The sequence below is a fragment of the Delphinapterus leucas genome, chromosome 2 (assembly GCF_059928025.1).
Source record: "Delphinapterus leucas isolate spDelLeu-1000000601 "Yukka" chromosome 2, BTC_Dleu_Yukka2, whole genome shotgun sequence".
In the NCBI taxonomy this organism is placed as follows: domain Eukaryota; kingdom Metazoa; phylum Chordata; class Mammalia; order Artiodactyla; family Monodontidae; genus Delphinapterus; species Delphinapterus leucas.
In genome coordinates, this window is record NC_143130.1 from 20,048,329 (window position 1) to 20,068,168 (window position 19,840).

The window sequence follows — 19,840 nt, forward strand, 5'->3', positions numbered from 1 at the left end:
CTAGATCAAGATAGAGAACATTCCTAGCCCCTCCAGAGGTTCCCTCACCTAAGCAAACTTTCAGGTGTAAAGTCAGCCAGAATCAGGGAGCGTACCTAAGCATCTCTTAGTTCCTTGTTTTGAATATAGATGGACCTGGTATTGGTTTTAGTGACTTTGAAGCCATATGGATTTTGCCGTGTTTTAGCAGATGGATGTATGTTCAGAATCTCTTTACATTAATATAAACAGAATATTCTACAGAGGTGAAGTGCTTCACTTAAGCCTTGGACAGCTTTTCCTGATCCAGCTTTTAGGAGCATTTGCTGGAGTTTTTGTGAGAGTCTTATAATTTGACCTCCCCTTGCTAAAAAATGAGAAACTGAGTTTTGGGAAATCTGTTAGCATGTTGCACCACTTGATGGCACTGTTGAATTGGGAATGTGAATGTTGTGGAAAAAGTCATCGGAGCATTTGGTTGTCAATTTCCGAGTAAATGATCCCAGTCTTTTGTTTATTATATTTTCTCTTTTTTGAATCATCATCTGCTTTGGTGTTTCCTGTGAAGAAAAACCTTTGTATTCTTTAATTGAGCAGTAACAGTGTTCTTTCACATTAATTTTTTTCTAGACATTTTTGAGCACAGATACAATTAATAGCTTTCAACAGTTAAATTCTTTAGATTTTAAAGAGACAGAAAAAAGCTGGACTTTTTTTTGAAAACTGATTGATTACGAAATAAAAGCCTTTAAGATTCCTTTTTTTCCCCCTCAGGAACAAAAGTATGTTATCCTGCTTTCCTGTTCTTACTTGTAGTTAGTAACTGGATGTTTACTTAGTTGATGATCATTAACTGCTTGTAGGATACTTAAATGTGTGATTTAGGAGACCTTGAAAGTATAAGCAAGGTTTTATTATTATTTAAGAAAAAAACACTCTTTTTAAATGGTTCACTCATTAATTGTTGGTAAAAATAATTATCACTCTCAGAAGATTATAAAATTCAGTTTTCAAAGGAAGGGTCTAAGTTTATTTTCTAGTTCACTTTTAGAAAAGTCAAATAAAATAAAATATATATCTAGCTTAAAATTTAACACAGAAATTTGCTTTTTATGTTGATTAAAGTGTTTGATAATTTTCATGTGATTGATATAGCATTTAGCACTCCATTCCCTTTGGGCTTGCATTTGTAGGAAGGTGGAAAAGACAGAAAAACATACTTAAATAGGACTAACATTGAAAAAATATATAATTTCTTGTATTTGCATCATAGGGGATCTTACTTTGTGAAGTAAGGAATGAACATTCACAGAACTTGGAAGATTTAAGTGGGGCAGGATGACATTTAGTATCAACGATCCATTTAATTGTAAAAAGTATAGTGGAAAAAGGAATTTTAGGAATTTCTTAGTTTGAGAAGGATTTGGTGAGTTTATTAGTAGAGGATTCTGGGAAAACAGAATATCTGGCTTTACTTCCATATGACCAATTCTGAAAGAAACAAAAACTAGGATTACTAACTACTTAGAAAGGCTTAATTAAAAGAGTTAAGATCCTCTAGGGGATCCTTAACCTAATTTTTAAATTCCTGTTGAAGCTGAAAGTGCTGACCTGTGTTCTTAGTTTACTGATGTTACTCTGCATGGATAACACAGGCTGCTTTACTTTAAAATGGGTGGCTCTATCCACCTTTCTTTGGGGGCTGGGAAAAAGCTTTGAAGTATCAATAGATTGAGCCAATTGGAAGAATAAAAAAAAATGAAGCAAAGTATAGGTGACTTGACCAGGAAAAGAAGAAAAAAGGAAATGACATAGTTTGATTAAAATTTTTTGCTTCTACGTGTTATAATCTCAATTTTTTTTTTTTGCGGTACGCGGGCCTCTCATTGCTGTGGCCTCTCCCGCTGCGGAGCACAGTCTCAGGACGCGCAGGCTCCGGACGCACAGGCTCAGCGGTCATGGCTCACGGGCCCAGCTGCTCCGCGGCATGTGGGATCTTCCTGGACCGGGGCATGAACCCGCGTCCCCTGCATCGGCAGGCAGACTCTCAACCAGTGTGCCACCAGGGAAGCCCTATAATCTCAAATTTTGTTGAAAAATACATTGAAAAAGACAATCAAGATTAGTATTAATTTTGTAAACTCAGAAGCTAATTCTTAAAAAAAAATCCAGGTAGAGAACCATTTAGAAAATATAAAGAAAACATTAAAAAGTTTAAGAATAAGCCAGATGATATACTAGAAGTTTAAAAAAACCACTTGAAAACCTCAGTGAAACAAGTAATTTTTTTGGAAAAAATACACATTTTCAAACTTGATTCAATCAAGACAAAATTAAATAGACCAGTGATTATGGAAGAAAATGTAAAAAATTATCAGAGTAATTTCTTTGCTGTATCGTTTTTTCCAGAGCATAGGAAAGAGAACTTCCCATTTCATAATATGAAGAAATAGGCAAAATCTTAACAAAAAAAAGAGCGAGGATGTTAAAAGTGTGGACCGGTCTCACTTTTTAATGTCGATATAAAAATTCTAAGTAAAATACTAACAAATTATATTTAATAGTATATTAAAAACAAACATCCAGCATGATCAAAGAGGATTGATCTTAGGAATGAAAAGCTACTTTAAACAGGAAACTTATTTTTTATTTTTATTTTTTTGCGGTACGTGGGCCTCTCACTGTTGTGGCCTCTCCCGTTGCGGAGCACAGGCTCCGGACACGCAGGCTCAGAGGCCATGGCTCACGGGCCCAGCCGCTCTGCAGCATATGGGATCTTCCCGGACCGGGGCACGAACCCGTGTTCCCTGTATCGGCAGGTGGACTCTCAACAACTGTGCCACCAGGGAAGCCCAGGAATCTTATTAGTATATGTAACACCAGTAGGGAAAATAAACTATATGATTATCCCATTGACTGCATAAAAGATATTTGATAGGGCTTCCCTGGTGGCGCAGTGGTTAAGAATCCGCCTGCCAATGCAGGGGACACAGATTCGAGCCCTGGTCCTGGAAGATCCCACATGCTGAGCAGCAGCTAAGCCCGTGTGCCACAACTACTGAGCCTGCACTCTAGAGCCCGCCAGCCACAACTACTGAGCCCACGTGCCACAACTACTGAAGCCTGCGTGCCTAGAGCCCATGCACCACAACAAAGAGTAGCCCCCATTCACTGCAACTAGGGGAAGCCCGCGCGCAGAAACAAAGACCCAACTCGGCCAAAAATAAATAAATAAATAAATTAAAAAAAAGATATTTGATAAACTAGTGCTTGTTTGATAAAATATAAAAGTTGATCAAATTTAATATTATTCTTATAAAAATTGGATGATACTTCATTAATATGAAGAATAGCTTAGAATAAAAGCTGACAGTAAGAAATATCTATCAAGCACCTATGAACAAGTAAGTAAATTATATATGTTAGAAGGTGATAAACTCTATTTAAAAAATAATAGTGCAGGGTAAGGGGCTGGGGGGTGGGATGGATTTGCAGTTTCAATGGTGTATTCAGAATGGGTCTCATGGAGGGGGTGTCATTGGAACTAAGACTTGACCTTTGTGAGGGAGTAAGTGGCAGAGATATTTGGGGAAAGCAGACTCCAGCTACTGAGAGCCAGTGCTGAGGCTCTGAGGATTACTGGGGGTCCAGTGAGACTGGACAGAATAGTAAGAGATGAGGTCAGGTCAATTCATGAGGTCACAGAAGTGCTGTTTGAGAGAATTAGAGCCTGAGCCTCCCGACTCCCAGTGCATTACTCTTTGTTATCCCATGACCTCAACTCTTGAGTCTTATTTTTCTGACCTGTAGTTGTGGCGGTTGGGAGGGGTAGAACCTGGGGCATAGGTTTAAAGTCCTATATTTGTAATTGATCATGAACTGAGAGAAAAAGTATTTTTTGCTAAAGTGGATATGAAAAAGCTAACGTTCCAACTAAAATATAATAATATATTAAAATATAATATTCTAACTAAAGTTTGAAAGTTTAGAAAGTAAATTTGGTATTAGTATGAATCCATCTATTATGCATGAAAATTACGTGTGCAGTTGCCCTAGGCTTTTTTTTCCCCACACTAGCAGACGTTAAGAAAATTATTACATATTTGTGAGAGTGTCTTACAGGATACCTCTTTTTTGTAACATCAACAAGGAGTAATGTGACCCACATGTGTGCATTTTATGTGTGACAGGAACTTAACCTTCAATTGATAAAACTTTTAAAATAATTTAAAGAAACATTTAAAATAAGGCTTAACACTAAATGTTTTGATTCAGCTCTTTACATAACGGACTGTACTTCTCATTTCTTTAAAGAAGGGTATAATGCATTTAAAATTTTTTGAGGTACTTTTACAGAGCCACCACATTCTTGACTTCTCTCAACCTCTGTAGTCTTATTTCTGAAATGGTGATTATAATGTCTACCTGATGGGGTGGTTATCAGTAGCAACAAGATAAATAATGGAGATTGGATGCCTAGGACAGGGCCTGGCACCTTGGTAAGAAAAATACGTGATAAGTTTTAAAGGAAATTATAATGGTCAAAGAGGAATACAAAATTTTTGAGGCTCTTAGGCATGAATTTGAGCACTTTCCTCTCCTTGACTCCACCTTTCAAATTTCTGTCCATTCTTCCTTCCTTCACTATGTCCCTTCTGAATTTTCCAGGTCTATTTCTCAGCCTTTCATGGTAGGCAGAGTTTTCTCTGATGATCACACCATTTTCATGTTCTGTAGTATAATGATATATTCAGGGACATGTAAGACTTGTAGAATTATTTGTCTGTTCTAAATGGCTGCGGGTTGTTGTAGGTTTTGAGCTCTTGCTTTGAATTTTTCTAGTTTTTTGCTTCCTTCCTCCCTGTCAGCTCCCATTACTTGCTGCTGTCAGTGCAGCTGCTTTTATTAGTTCCTCACAGCTTCTCATCTTCAGAGTCTGGTCTGCTGAGTGTTGAATCATTGGATAATCAAGTTTTATAAAATAATGTCTGTGGCAGGAATGGAAAATAAATTTTTAGCTTGTGTGTTGATTCTGATTAGTAGTGGCTGCCTGGAGTCCTGGAATCTGGAGTTGCATCCAAATTTGATGAGAAAGTGCTCTGATGATGAAAGGGGACAGCAGCATGAGGAAATGCAGATTTGCGTTTATTGTCCTGAGTAAGAGTCGAGAAGCCCCGTGGGAGAATCTGAGTGGGTTCTATAATGGGTAGAATAAGTTAGTGTGTGGGTTTTGTGATTATTACTTTTTTTGACTTCTTAGATACCCTTTTGGTTATTGGTTACCCTTTTACTTTACATTGAAGCTGAAATAACTTATCCATGGATAAATGAAGGAAATTGTTTAAAAGGATTGTTTTATACTGTTTGTTATCTTTGTTTATTTACTCAGTAATTATGTGATTAAAACTTTAAGCCATGTTTTCTTTGCTTGGTATTTCATATTTTATCAAAATTGAGTACTCGATGGAAATTGCAAATGTGCAGTAAATGTACTGAATGGAAAATACCATATTATTAATAAACTTTCACAAGGCAAATTGAATTTCCAAATACTTCATTATAATGGCAATACATAGGCATGTCTGTATGATTATTTTTAGTTTTTATAATCATTTAATGTGTGAATATATCTGAGAAAGTTTAAATTTTAAAATGAGTTATTTCTGGTGTGCCTTTCCTTTTACACATATCACATGTAACTTTTGCAGGTTGGATTTGCTACCATTTTATGCAAGATTGGTTGCTACATTGCATCCCTGCATGTCTGATGTAGCAGAGGATCTTTGTTCCATGCTGAGGGGGGATTTCAGATTTCATGTATGTATTTAAGCATTTATTTTGTTATATATATATACACACACACTTATGAGTGAGGATTCTTTAGTTTAAAAATATGATTATTTTATTGGTAAGCACATTTTGAAACTTGATAGTGGTATAACAGTTCAGAATGTATGGACTTCTAAATTTTTTAAATGTAAATCTACTCAGCAAAGCTTGAAATTGATAAATGCTATTCCAATTTGGAGATCAGCTGTTGCTGCTACCTTGTTTTCCCATTGTAGGGTCTGCACTTCTTGCTTTTGTAAAGTAAAAACATTCTCCAAGGTCAAGAGAGCCAGCAGGCCTCATTGGTGTTCCCCGAAGAAACATAAGATTGACCATGACAAGTCAGGGCACACAATGCCTGTAGGATGCCTGTTCAGGTGTTGGGGGTCCAACGTTTGGGGCACACGAAGTTGCGTAAATGCTCTGATTTCAGTGAATGCTGTCATAGACCATGTTTTTATTGATTCTTGCCTTAAGAATCCTTAGCTTGAAGAAAGATTCTTAATAGAGTGCCTATGAGTGGTTCTCCCAAACCCATGTTACCCCACCATCTTGTGGATACAGGCTTGAAAGGAGTAAAAGGATACCTTAGCGGTGACTGAAAGTGAACATTGGTAGAATTTGAAAAGACATGAAATGCAAGTGTTCATGTATGCCCATGGAAAAATTGTGTTTGTAAAATTTAGCTTTATGTAGCAAGTTGCTTGGAATGCAGATAAATGTTTGCTCTGCTCAATATGCATTTCATTGCACTAGCTATACACAAATCGGTAGTATGGCTGAGCACCAGAACAGACATAATTCCTGAGGTCAGGAATCTCATGATGTAATTGGGAAGATAAGGCCTAAATGCTCATAAAAGCAAGAGTGAAATAAAAATTTAAACCCTAAATAAATTTGATATTATAAGGAAGTGCATGCTTAATTGCCAAATGAATTGTTGGAGAGTCAGTGCCTTGAGTCCAGAGGAAGCAAAAGTCTGTGTGAGGGGTGGAATGGTCTCTAAAGGCTTCTTGCCATGGGTGTTAATTTGTTAGTATGAGATTTGTGGGTAAGATTTTTCTGGGCCAGCTTTTTTGCTGAAGTGTGTTTCAGACTTTCATAGATAATATTAATCAAGGACCGGTTTCTATGTCTAGAGAAGTTTGGAAACACTGAAATCCAGAAAGTTAAACCGTTTTGCTTTTGTTTTATGGTAAGAATTCTCAAAGCTTTAATAGGGTAATGAGCACTGTGAGCCTCCTGGAAGGGGCTGAATATACAGTCACTCAAAAGACACACTGTTTACATGCTGCTAGTTTGGGGGCAGATGCATCTGAAGTCATATTGTTGGTATTTTAATCCCATCATACAGATACAGACAAGACACTGTTTTACTAGCAGGCAGTATGACTGCATTGTATGAGTTACATGCGTACACCCCTCCACCAAACCACAGTCAAACAAACCATGAGTTGCTGGACCAAGCATAATTAGCGCTTTTGGTGAGAAACCTAAAATTAAGAAAATTCTGTTCATGTGTACTTCCCATCCCATCTTTGAAAATTGGGGTGAGAGTTGAGGGAATTGGCATTTTTGTTATTGTTGTAAGGTTTCATTACAACTAGAAGAGTATCAAGATTCCAGAGTATATTTGGGAACTGCTATTCTCAGGGGAGAGAAGAGAGGGCACTTGATGTCATCGATCACCTCTGCTTCCTCCAGGGTCTAGCCTTTCCCACCCTCAAATCTGCAGACTTTGCCATTGACTTTTTATCAGGCAAAAAATGTGCTCAACACTCTCCCATCCTTAAAATAAAAACAGGAAAACTTTCCTCAACTGCACCTCTCCCCCCGTCCTCTTTCATTTCCTTCTTGTTTGATGTTGTAGAGTATACGTGTCTCTTGCACTTCTGACGTTTACCCTTTGTTTTACCATCATAGCGCCCTGGCAGAAACCACCAGTGTCCTCCTAATCGCCTCATCCTAGTTGATGTCCCTGCAGATTCTGAATTGCTGGACTCTCCTGCCTTTTAGGAAACTCATTCTGACTCTACCACATACTAGCATTGTAACTTTGGCCAAGTTACTTAAGTGCTCCATGCCTCGATTTCCTTGCTTGTTAAGTGGGATAATTTGTATTTTAATAAATTTATTTATTTATTTATTTTTGGCTGCGTTGGGTCTTCGTTGCTGCGCGTGGGCTTTCTCTAGTTACGGCAAGCGGGGGCTACTCTTCGTTGCGGTGCGTGGGCTTCTCATTGCGGTGGCTTCTCGTTGCAGAGCACGGGCTCTAGGCGCGAGGGCTTCAGTAGTTGTGGCACATGGGCTCAGTAGTTGTGGCTCGCGGGCTCTAGAGTGCAGGCTCAGTAGTTGTGGCTCATGAGCTTAGTTGCTCTGTGGCATGTGGGATCTCCCAGGACCAGGGCTCGAACCTGTGTCCCCTGCATTGGCAGGCGGATTCTTCTTCTTCACTGCACCACCAGGGAAGTCCCAATTTGTATCTTTTTAAATGAGATTGTTCTTACTGATTAAACGAGATAATTCATATAAAGCTTATCACACAGATGTCATTATAATAATAATTGCCTCTTCTCTACCACCACTCTCTCCTGCTTCTCACTTATGACTACTCTCCTCAATATCCTTTGCTCTGTTTTCCAGCTGAGTTTATATGTTGATGTTCCTTCCCCAGACTTTCTTCCTTCACCCTCCTTTATGATGGAACACAGTTTACCTGGGGTTCAGGTGGCATCTGTTTCCCAGCAGCCTCACGTATATATCTCTTGCCAGAACCTCTCTCCTGGTGCTTAATAAGTTCTCACGTACTTTTAGCTAAATACATCCATAAAACTCATTTTCTTCTCAAAAATGCCTTTATCCTTCACTTTCTTATACCGGATTCTATATTCTCCCTATAAATTTGCAATATATTTTATCTAATCACTGAGGGAAATACATCTACTTTCGCCCCTCTGACATTCGGGAGCCAAATCTGTCAAATTCTATTGATATATCTGCTAAAACACCTCCTCAAGGCTAGCGTCTCTCCTTCATTCCCAGTGCCGCTGTCTTTCACTCTCTGTAGCGTGAATTAGAATAGCTGTTTCACCAGGTTTCCCATCTCTGGCTTCTATCCAGCTCCAACATATTGTCACAATTGATCCTATTTGTCCCGTGCTTAAGAACCTCACCTGAGGAATAACGCTGGTTAGCAAAACAGTATGAAATCTCACCTGGTAGTCAAAGAAATTCTAGTTAAAGCAATGGATTTGCTAATTTGACTAACAGGTTAGTGAAGGTAATAACAATGAGAAACCATCACATATACTTGAGATTGGAATTTGGAGAAGGAATTTGGCAGTATGTTTCAAGATCCTTAGAGGCATTCATACGGTGGACAACTCTGGGAATCTGTCCCAAGTAAACAATCCTAAGTACCCCCAAAAGCTTTATTCACATCATGAATTGTAATAGGGAAAAAAAGGGAAATAATCTAGAAGTCCAAAAATGGATTAAGAAAATGGTCATATAATCACAGTGCTGAAATGATATAGAACCATTAGAAAGTCTTATTTACCAAAAAGTTTTCAAATCATAAAGTGCTTTTTTTTAAACATTTTTATTGGAGTATAATTGCTTTACAATGGTGTGTTACTTTCTGCTTTATAACAAAGAGAATCAGCTACACATACACATATAACCCCATATCTCCTCCCTCTTGCGTCTCCCCCCATCCTTCCTATCCCACCCCTCTAGGTAGTCAGAAAGCACCGAGCTGCTCTCCCTGTGCTATGCAGCTGCTTCCCACTAGCTATCTGTTTTACATTTGGTAGTGTATATATGTCCATGCCACTCTCTCACTTCGTCCCAGCTTACCCTTCCCCCTCCCTGTGTCCTCAAGTCCATTCTCTACGAAAGCGCTTTTTTTAAGGGGAAAAAAAGCAAGCTCTAAAATCTTACACATAATAAATTTATAGTTATGTTAAAATTCTTGGCAAGTAAAGACTAGAAAAAATTGTATATCAGTATGCTACCAGTGGCTGTCTTTGGATAGTGGGGTTATGCGAAATTTTTTTCCTTTCTAGTTTTCTGTGTCCTCCACATTTTTAGCAAGGCCTACTTCTTTAATAATGGAGAAGACAACTTTAATTTAAATGTAGCCATATCACCCTCACTGATTGACATTTTTGAAATCAGTGGTCTTCTAACTTTTTTGATCAATCCTCTCTGTTGGTAAAATAAGTTGACCACATATCCCAGTATAGGCATATTTATTTATAAATTATATGCATTTGTAATTCTACCAGATATTTCATGTATATCATAAAACATACAAAAATAACTTTAAAAGTATGAGATAAAAAACAAAAACATAAATAGATGTTTCAACATTTCTTTTTCCCCACACCCCAGTAGATGAAGAGTCTTGCCCTCCCTACTTTGGAGATCAGTAGTCCCTAGAATAAAATAAATAAGTTTCTTTGAAGGCAAATTTACTTATTTATAAACCCAGTGCCTACTTAGTGTTTAGAGTATAGTGGATTTTCCAAAAACTTAGTTGAATGATTGAATGTTTATGTAAAACAAAATGAGCAAATTATGGAGGACAGAAAATATAATATTTGGGTGAAGTTATAGAGGGGCTGGTTTGGGACAAAGGGTTCTTCCTCCAGGGGAATAATGAATGAGAGGCCTTGGAAATTCTTACTTTTGTATCTTGACATATTTGAAGAGTTTTTATTAATGTATATGAATTTAGTTATTTGAGTAATCTCAATTCCAGCTGTTATTAATAAATGAGTTGTAAGCAGCATTTTTGCTAAATTTGATTATGTAAGTAAAATCTGAGACATTATTGAACTAAAAATATATAGAAAATTTTACATTGTTAATTCATCTGTATTTACTTTTGCAGAAGTGTTTGACATACCATTTGATCATAAAGAGTCAACAAATGAGGTTGGAAAATATTAAATGAGGAGTCAGAATAAGTTAGTCTGTTTTTTATGTCACAGTCTTTTGAAAAGCCTTCATTTTTTTCATCTGAAAATGAGGGAGTGAGATAATTGATTTCTAATACTTCATTTAAAAATTCTACAATCTTGTCATGTTAGTTAGATTGTACCTCCTTAACCTCAATAATATTTAGGAATAATACACTATGTTATGTGTTTTTGTAAATTGTGATGCTCAGTAATACTTAAATTGTATGATCTCCACAGCACAGTTGTTAAGAGCTTGTGCATCCAGAATCACCCAGGGAGACTGTTAAAAACATGTATATGTATTTCCCAGCCCTACTTCCTCTAAAGATTCCGCTTCAGTATATCATTTTTGAAATGCTTCTTTATCCATTTTCTACTTCTACATTTCTTTAACTGTAAAAGAAATACATGCTCATTGTGGGTGATTTAGAAAATATATAAAGAAGAAAGAAAGAAGGGGGAACCTCATAATTTCATCACTTAAAGCAAACCTTGTTAATATTTTAGTATATTTTCTTTACTTTTTTTCTTCTGTAGTTTTTTTATGGATGCTTTTATATTTTATGTACAATTTCCCACTTTTATTTCTCACTCAGAAGTATTTTACAGCATCATTTAAAACACTTCTCAAGCATCATTTTAAAGTTTGTATACTCTTTTGTCCTAGACATTAATTGCTTAGTATCAAGTGAAGTATAGTTATCATCATTACTGCCCCATCATCATCATCCTTATTTTTATCCTTATTTTACCAAGTGAGCCAGTAGGTTCAGAGAGTTTTATATGAATTGTCCAAGATTATATACCCCTATCCCCACCCCAATGGCATGAAATGACCACAGGACCTCAGGTGTTGTGACTGTAGACCTTTTACTCTTTCACGTCACTGCAATATGTATATAAACATTAAGCATTTTCATTAATTTGTTCACTCAGTGAATATTGATTTTGTGTCAATGTATTAGCGATACAATGTACAAATGTGGATAATATTAATAATGGCTAATACTTAGTGAACTCTTCGTGGTCCCAGTCACTATTGATTGTGCTTTGTATCAGTTCACTTAATGAAGACTCACAACCGTATGATATAGGTTACTTTCATTAGTTCCATTTTACAGATGAGGAAATTGAGGCACAGAGTTTAAGTAACAGTAAGTGATAAAGCTGGGAATTAAACCTAGCAGATCTGGTCCAGAGTCTACCCTCTTAATCTAGAGTGTAGATTAAACTTGCCTCAGAGTTCACAAAATAAGATAAATTAATAAGAGGAGCTTTTTTTTTTAATGTATAAATTTATTTATTTATTTTTGGCTGCCTTGGATCTTCGTTGCTGCACGCGGGCTTTCTCTAGTTGCAGCAAGCGGGGTCTGCTCTTCATTGTGGTGCACGGGCTTCTCATCGCGGTGGCTTCTCTTGTTGTGGAGCACGGGCTGTAGGCGTGCGGGCTTCAGTAGTTGTGGCGCACGGTCTTAGTTGTTCCGCAGCATATGGGATCTTCACTGACCAGGGCTCGAACCCGTGTCCCCTACATTGGCAGGCGGATTCTTTTTTTTTTTTTTTTGCGGTACACGGGCCTCTCACTGTTGCGGCCTCTCCCGTTGCGGAGCACAGTCTCCGGACGCACAAGCTCAGCGGCCATGGCTCACGGGCCCAGCCGCTCCGCGGCATGTGGGATATTCCCGGACCGGGGCACGAACCCATGTCCCCTGCATCGACAGGCGGACTCTCAACCACTGCGCCACCAGGGAAGCCCTAGCAGGCGGATTCTTAACCACTGCGCCACCAGGGAAGTCCCAAGAGGAGCTTTCAGTATGCAGTACTTATCACACACCTATTTGTGAAAACACCTTTATGAAGGCTAAATTGCAAGGCTAGAATAAATAGTCAAATTTATTCAATATTAGTTTGTTTAATAGACTAATTAAACTAGAATCTAGTTCTAGTTTTTTTCTATTTGTCTCTAATCTCAAAGCTATTTTGTATGCTTGAATGATGTGATTAAAGTTCTGTAAGTTGAGTTTTTGTGATTTTATTTTTAGCTGCAGTTTTATTGATGCCTTAGATTAAATATAGTTAGAGTGAGTTTCTAATTTCCTCTGATTTTTTAAGTGAGTAAACATGGTTTTGTTCAAAAATTATCACTGAAGATCTAAAAAGTGAGCACCTACCTCTGTTTGCTATAGAAAGTAGGTCCTTAAAAAGGAAGATGGTAAATTCCATTAAGCGTAGGCTGTCTATGTAGAAGTTTAATACTTACGTAAAAGATTGTTACTAATTGTCCAGATGCGGCTGAGGTTTGGACTTATTTTGAATCCCAGCACCTGATAGAGCAGTGGAATTCTCAAGTATGAGTTTAGAGTCTGGGGTTTTGGTACTGATCCTTGGTCAGGTCATTTGACAGCTTTGTGTTCTTCTACTGTTGTTGTTTTAACTATTAAATCAGAATTATACAGCTTTTGCTCCTTTCTCAGAGTGTTGTTACGTGGAACAAATAAGATAGGATAGTACTCTGAAAAAATAAGGAACACTAAACTAGTTCAAAGCACTACCATATTATTGTTATTGTTCATAGAAAAGGCTTCTAGACTACAGGTTTGGTTTTCTGGTGAAATTGTAATTCTGAGGTTAAATCCAATTACATTTATCGTGATGTGTCTGTTCACATGGTACTGTTGTAATAGGATTTTGTTATGTTCAGTATTGCTTGAAATGTGTGCCTAAGTAGAGGGCTTATATTTGCAAAGGATTTGAACTTTGATATGCGACTGTGACTGTTGATAAAAAATAGTGATTGTATTGGAAATTTCATTGTACTAATGAATTTACAATAAAAAATGTATATAGTTCATAATTATACTAACTGAGGCTTAATATTTTTGCTTAAGTGAGCTCTTGGTGTTTATTATTTTTAAAGCAGCATTTCCTAAAGTGTATTCCTTATAATATTAATTTAACAAACTAGTCGTTGTTACCATTTCAAAAGAGGGGTTTATGTTGCCAAATAAATATGAGAAACATTGAATTAAGTTAAACAGGTTTCTTTATTTGAGAACCTCTTAAGGCTGATGAAATGCATTGTTTCCCCAAATTGTTTGAAACAGTTTTGCAAAGCATGTCCTGGCACTGGTGTTCCACAGAGCTTATTTTGCTTTAACTTAAGATAATTTGAATATAGCAAGAAATTATACCCAAATTTATTTAAAATATCTAGAGTGAATTCAGTCTTATTAAAATAACAATTCTTATCACAGATTTCAAAGTATTAATTATTTAAGCAATGTCTCTTCTCTTAATTTGTAGGTACGAAAAAAGGACCAGATCAATATTGAAACAAAGAACAAAACTGTTCGTTTTATTGGAGAACTCACTAAGTTTAAGATGTTCACAAAAAATGATACACTGCATTGTTTGAAGGTTAGTAGTGAATCATTTGAAATATTCTTTAATAGACACATCTAAAGTTTTAATGCTTCAGTTTGTAAGTGCTGGGAAATGATGTAATTAAGAAATATTTGATTAATCTATAGGAAGACAAAAGAGGAGTAAAAAGGAACAATAAACAGATGAGCAAAATAGAGAACAAATAATAAGATGGTGACACAAATAGAACTATAACAGTAATTACATGAAATGTAGAAGGGCAAAGTACATTAAGTAAAAGCCTTAAGAATATAAGACTTGATTAAAACAACAACATTATATGCTGACTGCAAGGAAGATACCCTTAAATATTAACACCAGGAAGCCTAAAATAAAAAGATGGGGGAAATATACCATGGAAGCACTAAAAATAAATAAATAAAAGCACCTGGTTTTATTATTATCAGACAAAGTAGGCTTTAAGGCATGAAGCATTATTAGAAATAAAGAAGCATAGTTCATAATGATGATGAGGTCCTTTTAATAGGAAAGTGTGTTACCTTCCTGAATCAGTGTGCATCCAGTACTGTATTTTTAGAATACATAAAGCAAAAAATTGACAAGGAAAGAGAAATAAATCCACAATTACAGTGAGAGACTTGAAAACACCTTTTAGTAGCTGAAAGCATAGGCAGACAACATTAGTATATTCAGGATTGTACAACCTTAATCTAATTGACACTATACCCAACAGGATCAGAATTTATAATCTCTTCAAATGCACATGGATGATTTACCAAAATCAACCAAAAAGAAAGTCTCAGCAAGTTCAAAAAAATTGAAATTATTCAGATTATGTTTTTTTGTCCACAATAGAATTAAGGTAGAAATTCATTAGTAACTAACTAGTTATGTGTGGTAAAGCTGATGCAGCATAGATGAAATAATTCTTCTACATTTGGAATTGGTCATTACTAACAATAACAAATTTTTTATCAAGTTGATTTCTTTGAGATATCACTAGGTATGTCACACAAAATGGGTCTCATGGGTTCAAATACATTTGGAAAACCCTGAGTTAAACAAGTTTCTTTACTGCATGATTTCTTAAGAGTATTTAAAATATTAATAATCATTGTAAATATTCAAGGGGTTAAGTCTCCTAAACCTACTTGGAGCATTTCAGGAGTCTACAAAGTACATTTGGGGAACTTTGGACAGCATTTTAAGAGAGGTTGTGAAAGTTTTTTCAACGCTGTCATTGAAAGGAATCATGCCATGAACAACTTAGACATATTAGTATATTTCTTTGTATTAATTACTGATGTATATAGGAAGAATATACATTTATTTGACACAGGTTCATTTCTGTACATTTGTTTTAAGGAAATAATCATAAACGTGCACAAATTTATCTGCAACAATGTTTGTCACACCATTGTTTATAGTAGCAAAAAATTGTAAACAATTTGGACGTCCCATAAATAAGAATCAGTTAAGTTTTAGTATAGTTCATATTATAAGTACTACGCACCCTTTAAATCATGTCATAGAAGGATAATAAAGACGTGGAAAAATACTCATGTTAGCCCAAAAAAACCAAATTATTAAATGATATGTGTAAAACTTTTTTGGCTTAGAAAATATGCACAGAAAAATATTGGGGGGATAAATAGTAAAATGTGGTAATGTGTTTGTAAATTTCATACAGTAAGGCTTTTGTTGTCAGAAGTTTAAAGGTAAATGTCATATAAACCAAAACCAAAAAGCTATTTAGAAAATATTAGCTATGTATGTGGCATTTGCTTAAATATATAGCATCTCCTGATAAATATAAAATGGGCTTTGATAAATTAGTTTTCATATATCTATCTAAAAGGAATGACATTAAATATCCTGAAGTTTTTAGATAAAATTTTATGGCCTAACACAAAGATACCCAGTGATGAAGCTTGGCATCTAAAGTAGACTAGGTTTTTTTTTTTTTTAGTTGATTTACAATATTGTGTTTAGCTTTTCTTCTTTTTACAGTGACATTTTAAAACTTGTTGCACACATTAGGTGTATAATGTTTTCTTTCTCTAATAGGATTGAATTGTTGTCTTTGTGGTTTTTCATCATTATTATTTTTACAGATGCTTCTATCAGACTTTTCCCATCACCATATTGAAATGGCATGTACCCTACTAGAAACATGTGGAAGATTTCTTTTCAGATCTCCAGAATCTCACCTGAGGACCAGTGTACTTTTGGTAAGGGCTTGAGGATCCTAGCAAGAGGTTGAGGTTCTTGATTTACTCCAGGAGTTAAAAATTTTGACCAGTGCCTTTTATCTTGCTCTGCCATTTAAACACTTCTACCTAAACTAGAACTCCAGCTGTTCCTGCAGAGCTGTAGGAATTTTTCTCATTTGACTGCCAGTGAGTTCACACTATTGTAAAGGGGGATTAAATTCAGCCCCAGATAACTTTTTACAAGTGATGCAGAGGAGCAGGTACTCTAAATACTATTGTGTTAGAGCCCTCTTTGTGGATGTTCTTGATACATCTTTACTGTGCCATAAGCACATAAATTATAAAGGTTAAATTTTTTAAATTGGAAGACATAAGCTTGGAAAATTAACATGGGGGGAGAAGATATTTCTTAAGTGAATTAGGATGCCAGCATGGCCATCAAGTTTATTAAGCAATTAAGTTAGTATGCTTATTGGTAATACCCATGCATTGGACTGCAGCCTTTGCAAGGGAGAGAGTGTGGTGGGAGAGGGTGTCAGTGTTAGCCCTGGTTTAGGACTCCCCAGGAATAGACTGTCATTACATCAGTGTTGCTTTTAGGGACGTGTTGATTGTGTCTTTTTCTCTAGGTGTGTTATTTTTTTAGAATCTAGTTGTAAGCTTGAATACTTCTCTGGCAATATTTAAAATGAAAAAAACATGGGAATTTATTTCTAGTGAATGAAAATATTAATGTGAAGGCCATCACCTGGAGTTTATTTCCACATTCTCTCTAGGCTTATTCATATAATAGTCATTCCAAGTTCAAATTTTTATTGTAACACAGAAAAAAATCTTCCTCCTCTTTGGCTCAAGCTGGTAAGGTTAAATGAGACACTGCATATGAAAATGTAATAGAGATGCCAAGAAAGCTTAGGTTTTAAAAATGTCTATATTTTATTTGTAATATTGAACCCTCTATGTTTACTTTTTGCTAGGGAGAGTTTACTAGTTGTGGTGGTGTGGATACTTATGCCATTGATGGAAACCAGAGTTCTTCCTGCCCGACTGGTTTTCTTCGCTCAGCGGATCTTTCCCCCTCTTGTAGCGAAAGCAGCTAGCCTTTATCATTGATTGTCTTGCTTTCTGGATAGGAGCCTTGTTTATCATATAATGCTTTTGGGGCTCCTCCTATGTGTTGGGCACTGAACTCAGTTCTGCAGGGATGTTATGGCTGGTTGGGGGTGGTTAGTACAAAGAAATGAAACATAGTTGCCATCCTCAAAGTGGTCCATATCTAGTGCTAATTCCAGTGTAGCATTTTAAGTGCTTTAACAGAGAGAGGTATGCAGAGGATTTTATGGGCTTATGGAGGGAGTACTTAAGCCAGACTGAATGAGTCAGGAGAGATCTTCCCTAACAGCTTCCCAGTGTTTATTGAGTCTGACTCTTCTGTCAGACCCTTGGGATATAAAAGTGAAAAAGATAGTTCCTGCCCTCATGGAATTTGCAGTCTAATAACCCAGACAGATGGACAGTTGGAACACAGGGAGGGGGATGCAATATAATACTGTGGGTTAGCATAGGGTATTATGTGTATAGATAGAAGAGGCGCTTAATCTAGTCTTGGTATGTCAGGAAAGGTTTCCTGGAAAAAATGGTGTTTATTTTAGAGACTCACCTGAGTCTCAAAGGCAGAGAAGAGAGATACACTGAGTCAAGAGGCTGCAGGTAAGACTGGAGACGTAGGCACAGCCCCGAGTGTGAGCACTGTGCTAAGGAACGAGGGATTTCCCCCAGTGGTATAGAGTAGCTATTGAAGGATGTTAAGCAGGGAGGATAGGTATGATCAGATTTATGGTTTTAGGAAGGTCAGTGTGGAGGAGATAACAGGTGGCTGAGGCCAGAGGTAGACAGAACAGTGAAACGGCTGTTTTCAAAACCTACGGGGAAAACAATGAAGAAATGGTAAGGATGGGGGAGTGGGGAATAATAACTGGCTGTATGAAGAATTTTAGGAAGCAGAACTGATGAGATGTGATGGTGAGATACTAGGGACGAGGAAGGGAAAGCGCCCTCACATAAGACCCCATATTCCAGCATGAGCACCTGAGCGGGTGACGGTGCCAGTCACAGAGATGAGGGAGGAGGAGGAGGGAGGAGGAGGAGGGTTTGGTCTGAAGCGCGAATGCTTGCGGGATGATCTAAAATGTACCCGTATTTGTTTGGGAACACACATAACCTTTTTACTGGTTTGCATTTAAAATTATTCTTAGCTGATGTTAAAAGTAGTTTGGTGTGGGGACTTCCCCGGGTGGTCCAGTGCTTAAGACTTCTCCTTCCTATGCAGGGGGTGTGGGTTCCATCCCTGGTGGGGGAGCTAAGATCCCACATGCCTCGAGGCCAAAAACAACCAAAACATAAAACAGAAGCAACATTGTAACAAATTCAAGAAAGACTTTAAAATTGGTCCACATCAAAAAAGAAAAAAGAAAGTAGTTTGGTATGTGTGTTGGGGGAGAAGGTTCTAAAGTGGTCTACATAACAGGTTGAAACTAGTCTTGATTTAAAACTGTTATGTATGTACAAATGAAAAGTTAAGTGTTGCGTTATGTTTTGTTCAAAGAACTTACAGGGTGAGGTCATTATCTCTAGCTCTGTTAAACATGGAACTGTTCTCTCTGTCTGAAAGAGTCAACATTTAATAAGCATTTACAAATTATAAAATAGATGTCAGGAGAGGAGCTAGGCTACAACATGTATACTTTAGCAGATTCATAGACAAGAGAAACAATTGTGAAACTTGGTATACCCATAATTGAACTTATGAAAGAGCAGAATTTCCCCCAGTATACAATGGTTTTACGTGTATAGAAAGGCAGACCATGGGAAAGATTTGAATGTGTTTTAAAAAATTCATTCATTACTTTGTATATTAGTAAACATTAATTGCAAGCCTCCCATGTGCTAGGCCAGGCACTGTTTTAGATGCTGGGTTTACATCAGTGAACATGCTGCAGCCCCTGCCCTCCCTGAGCTTGCAGACACAGCCTTCTTTCCAAAGCCTGAAGTCTTGCCTCCACCCGCCACCACCTGCCACCCCAGTCCAGACACCTGCTTGAAGCTCTTCAGTGCTTTCCCTCTACAGGCTTCAAATCCAGCATTGTTACTATGGTCGGTCTGCAGAATCTGGTCTCACCGAGCCTCTCCTCACTCCTTAGAACTGATCTCACGCCATTCCATGCTGGCGCCACGCTGGCCTTCATGTAGTTCCTGTAACAGATCCTTCTCTCCTCATTGCCTCTCGTCTTGCTGTTGCGTCTGCCTCAGGTGCTCTCTCTGTGTCTCTTCTCAACCTTTTGTCGTCCTTCAGAGCACAACTCAAATGTCACTTTTGCAGAGAGGCCGTCCCTAGCCCACCCTGACTAAAGTGGGCTCTCATTACTCTCCATCTTAGGGCCTTGTTATTTTCCTTCATAACACTATTCA

At 37.2% G+C, this 19,840-nt stretch overlaps 1 protein-coding gene across 2 annotated transcripts in view; it reads left to right on the forward strand.

The window, feature by feature from the left end:
- UPF2 (UPF2 regulator of nonsense mediated mRNA decay) overlaps nt 1–19,840 on the forward strand; it is a 98,477-nt gene that overhangs the window by 42,034 nt on the left and 36,603 nt on the right. For both annotated transcript variants that reach the window (XM_022580300.2, XM_089906502.1), the window contains exons 9-11: nt 5,688–5,796; nt 14,079–14,192; nt 16,274–16,390. In XM_022580300.2, coding sequence (XP_022436008.1) covers nt 5,688–5,796; nt 14,079–14,192; nt 16,274–16,390 — 340 coding nt within the window. The remainder of the gene's footprint in view (nt 1–5,687; nt 5,797–14,078; nt 14,193–16,273; nt 16,391–19,840) is intronic.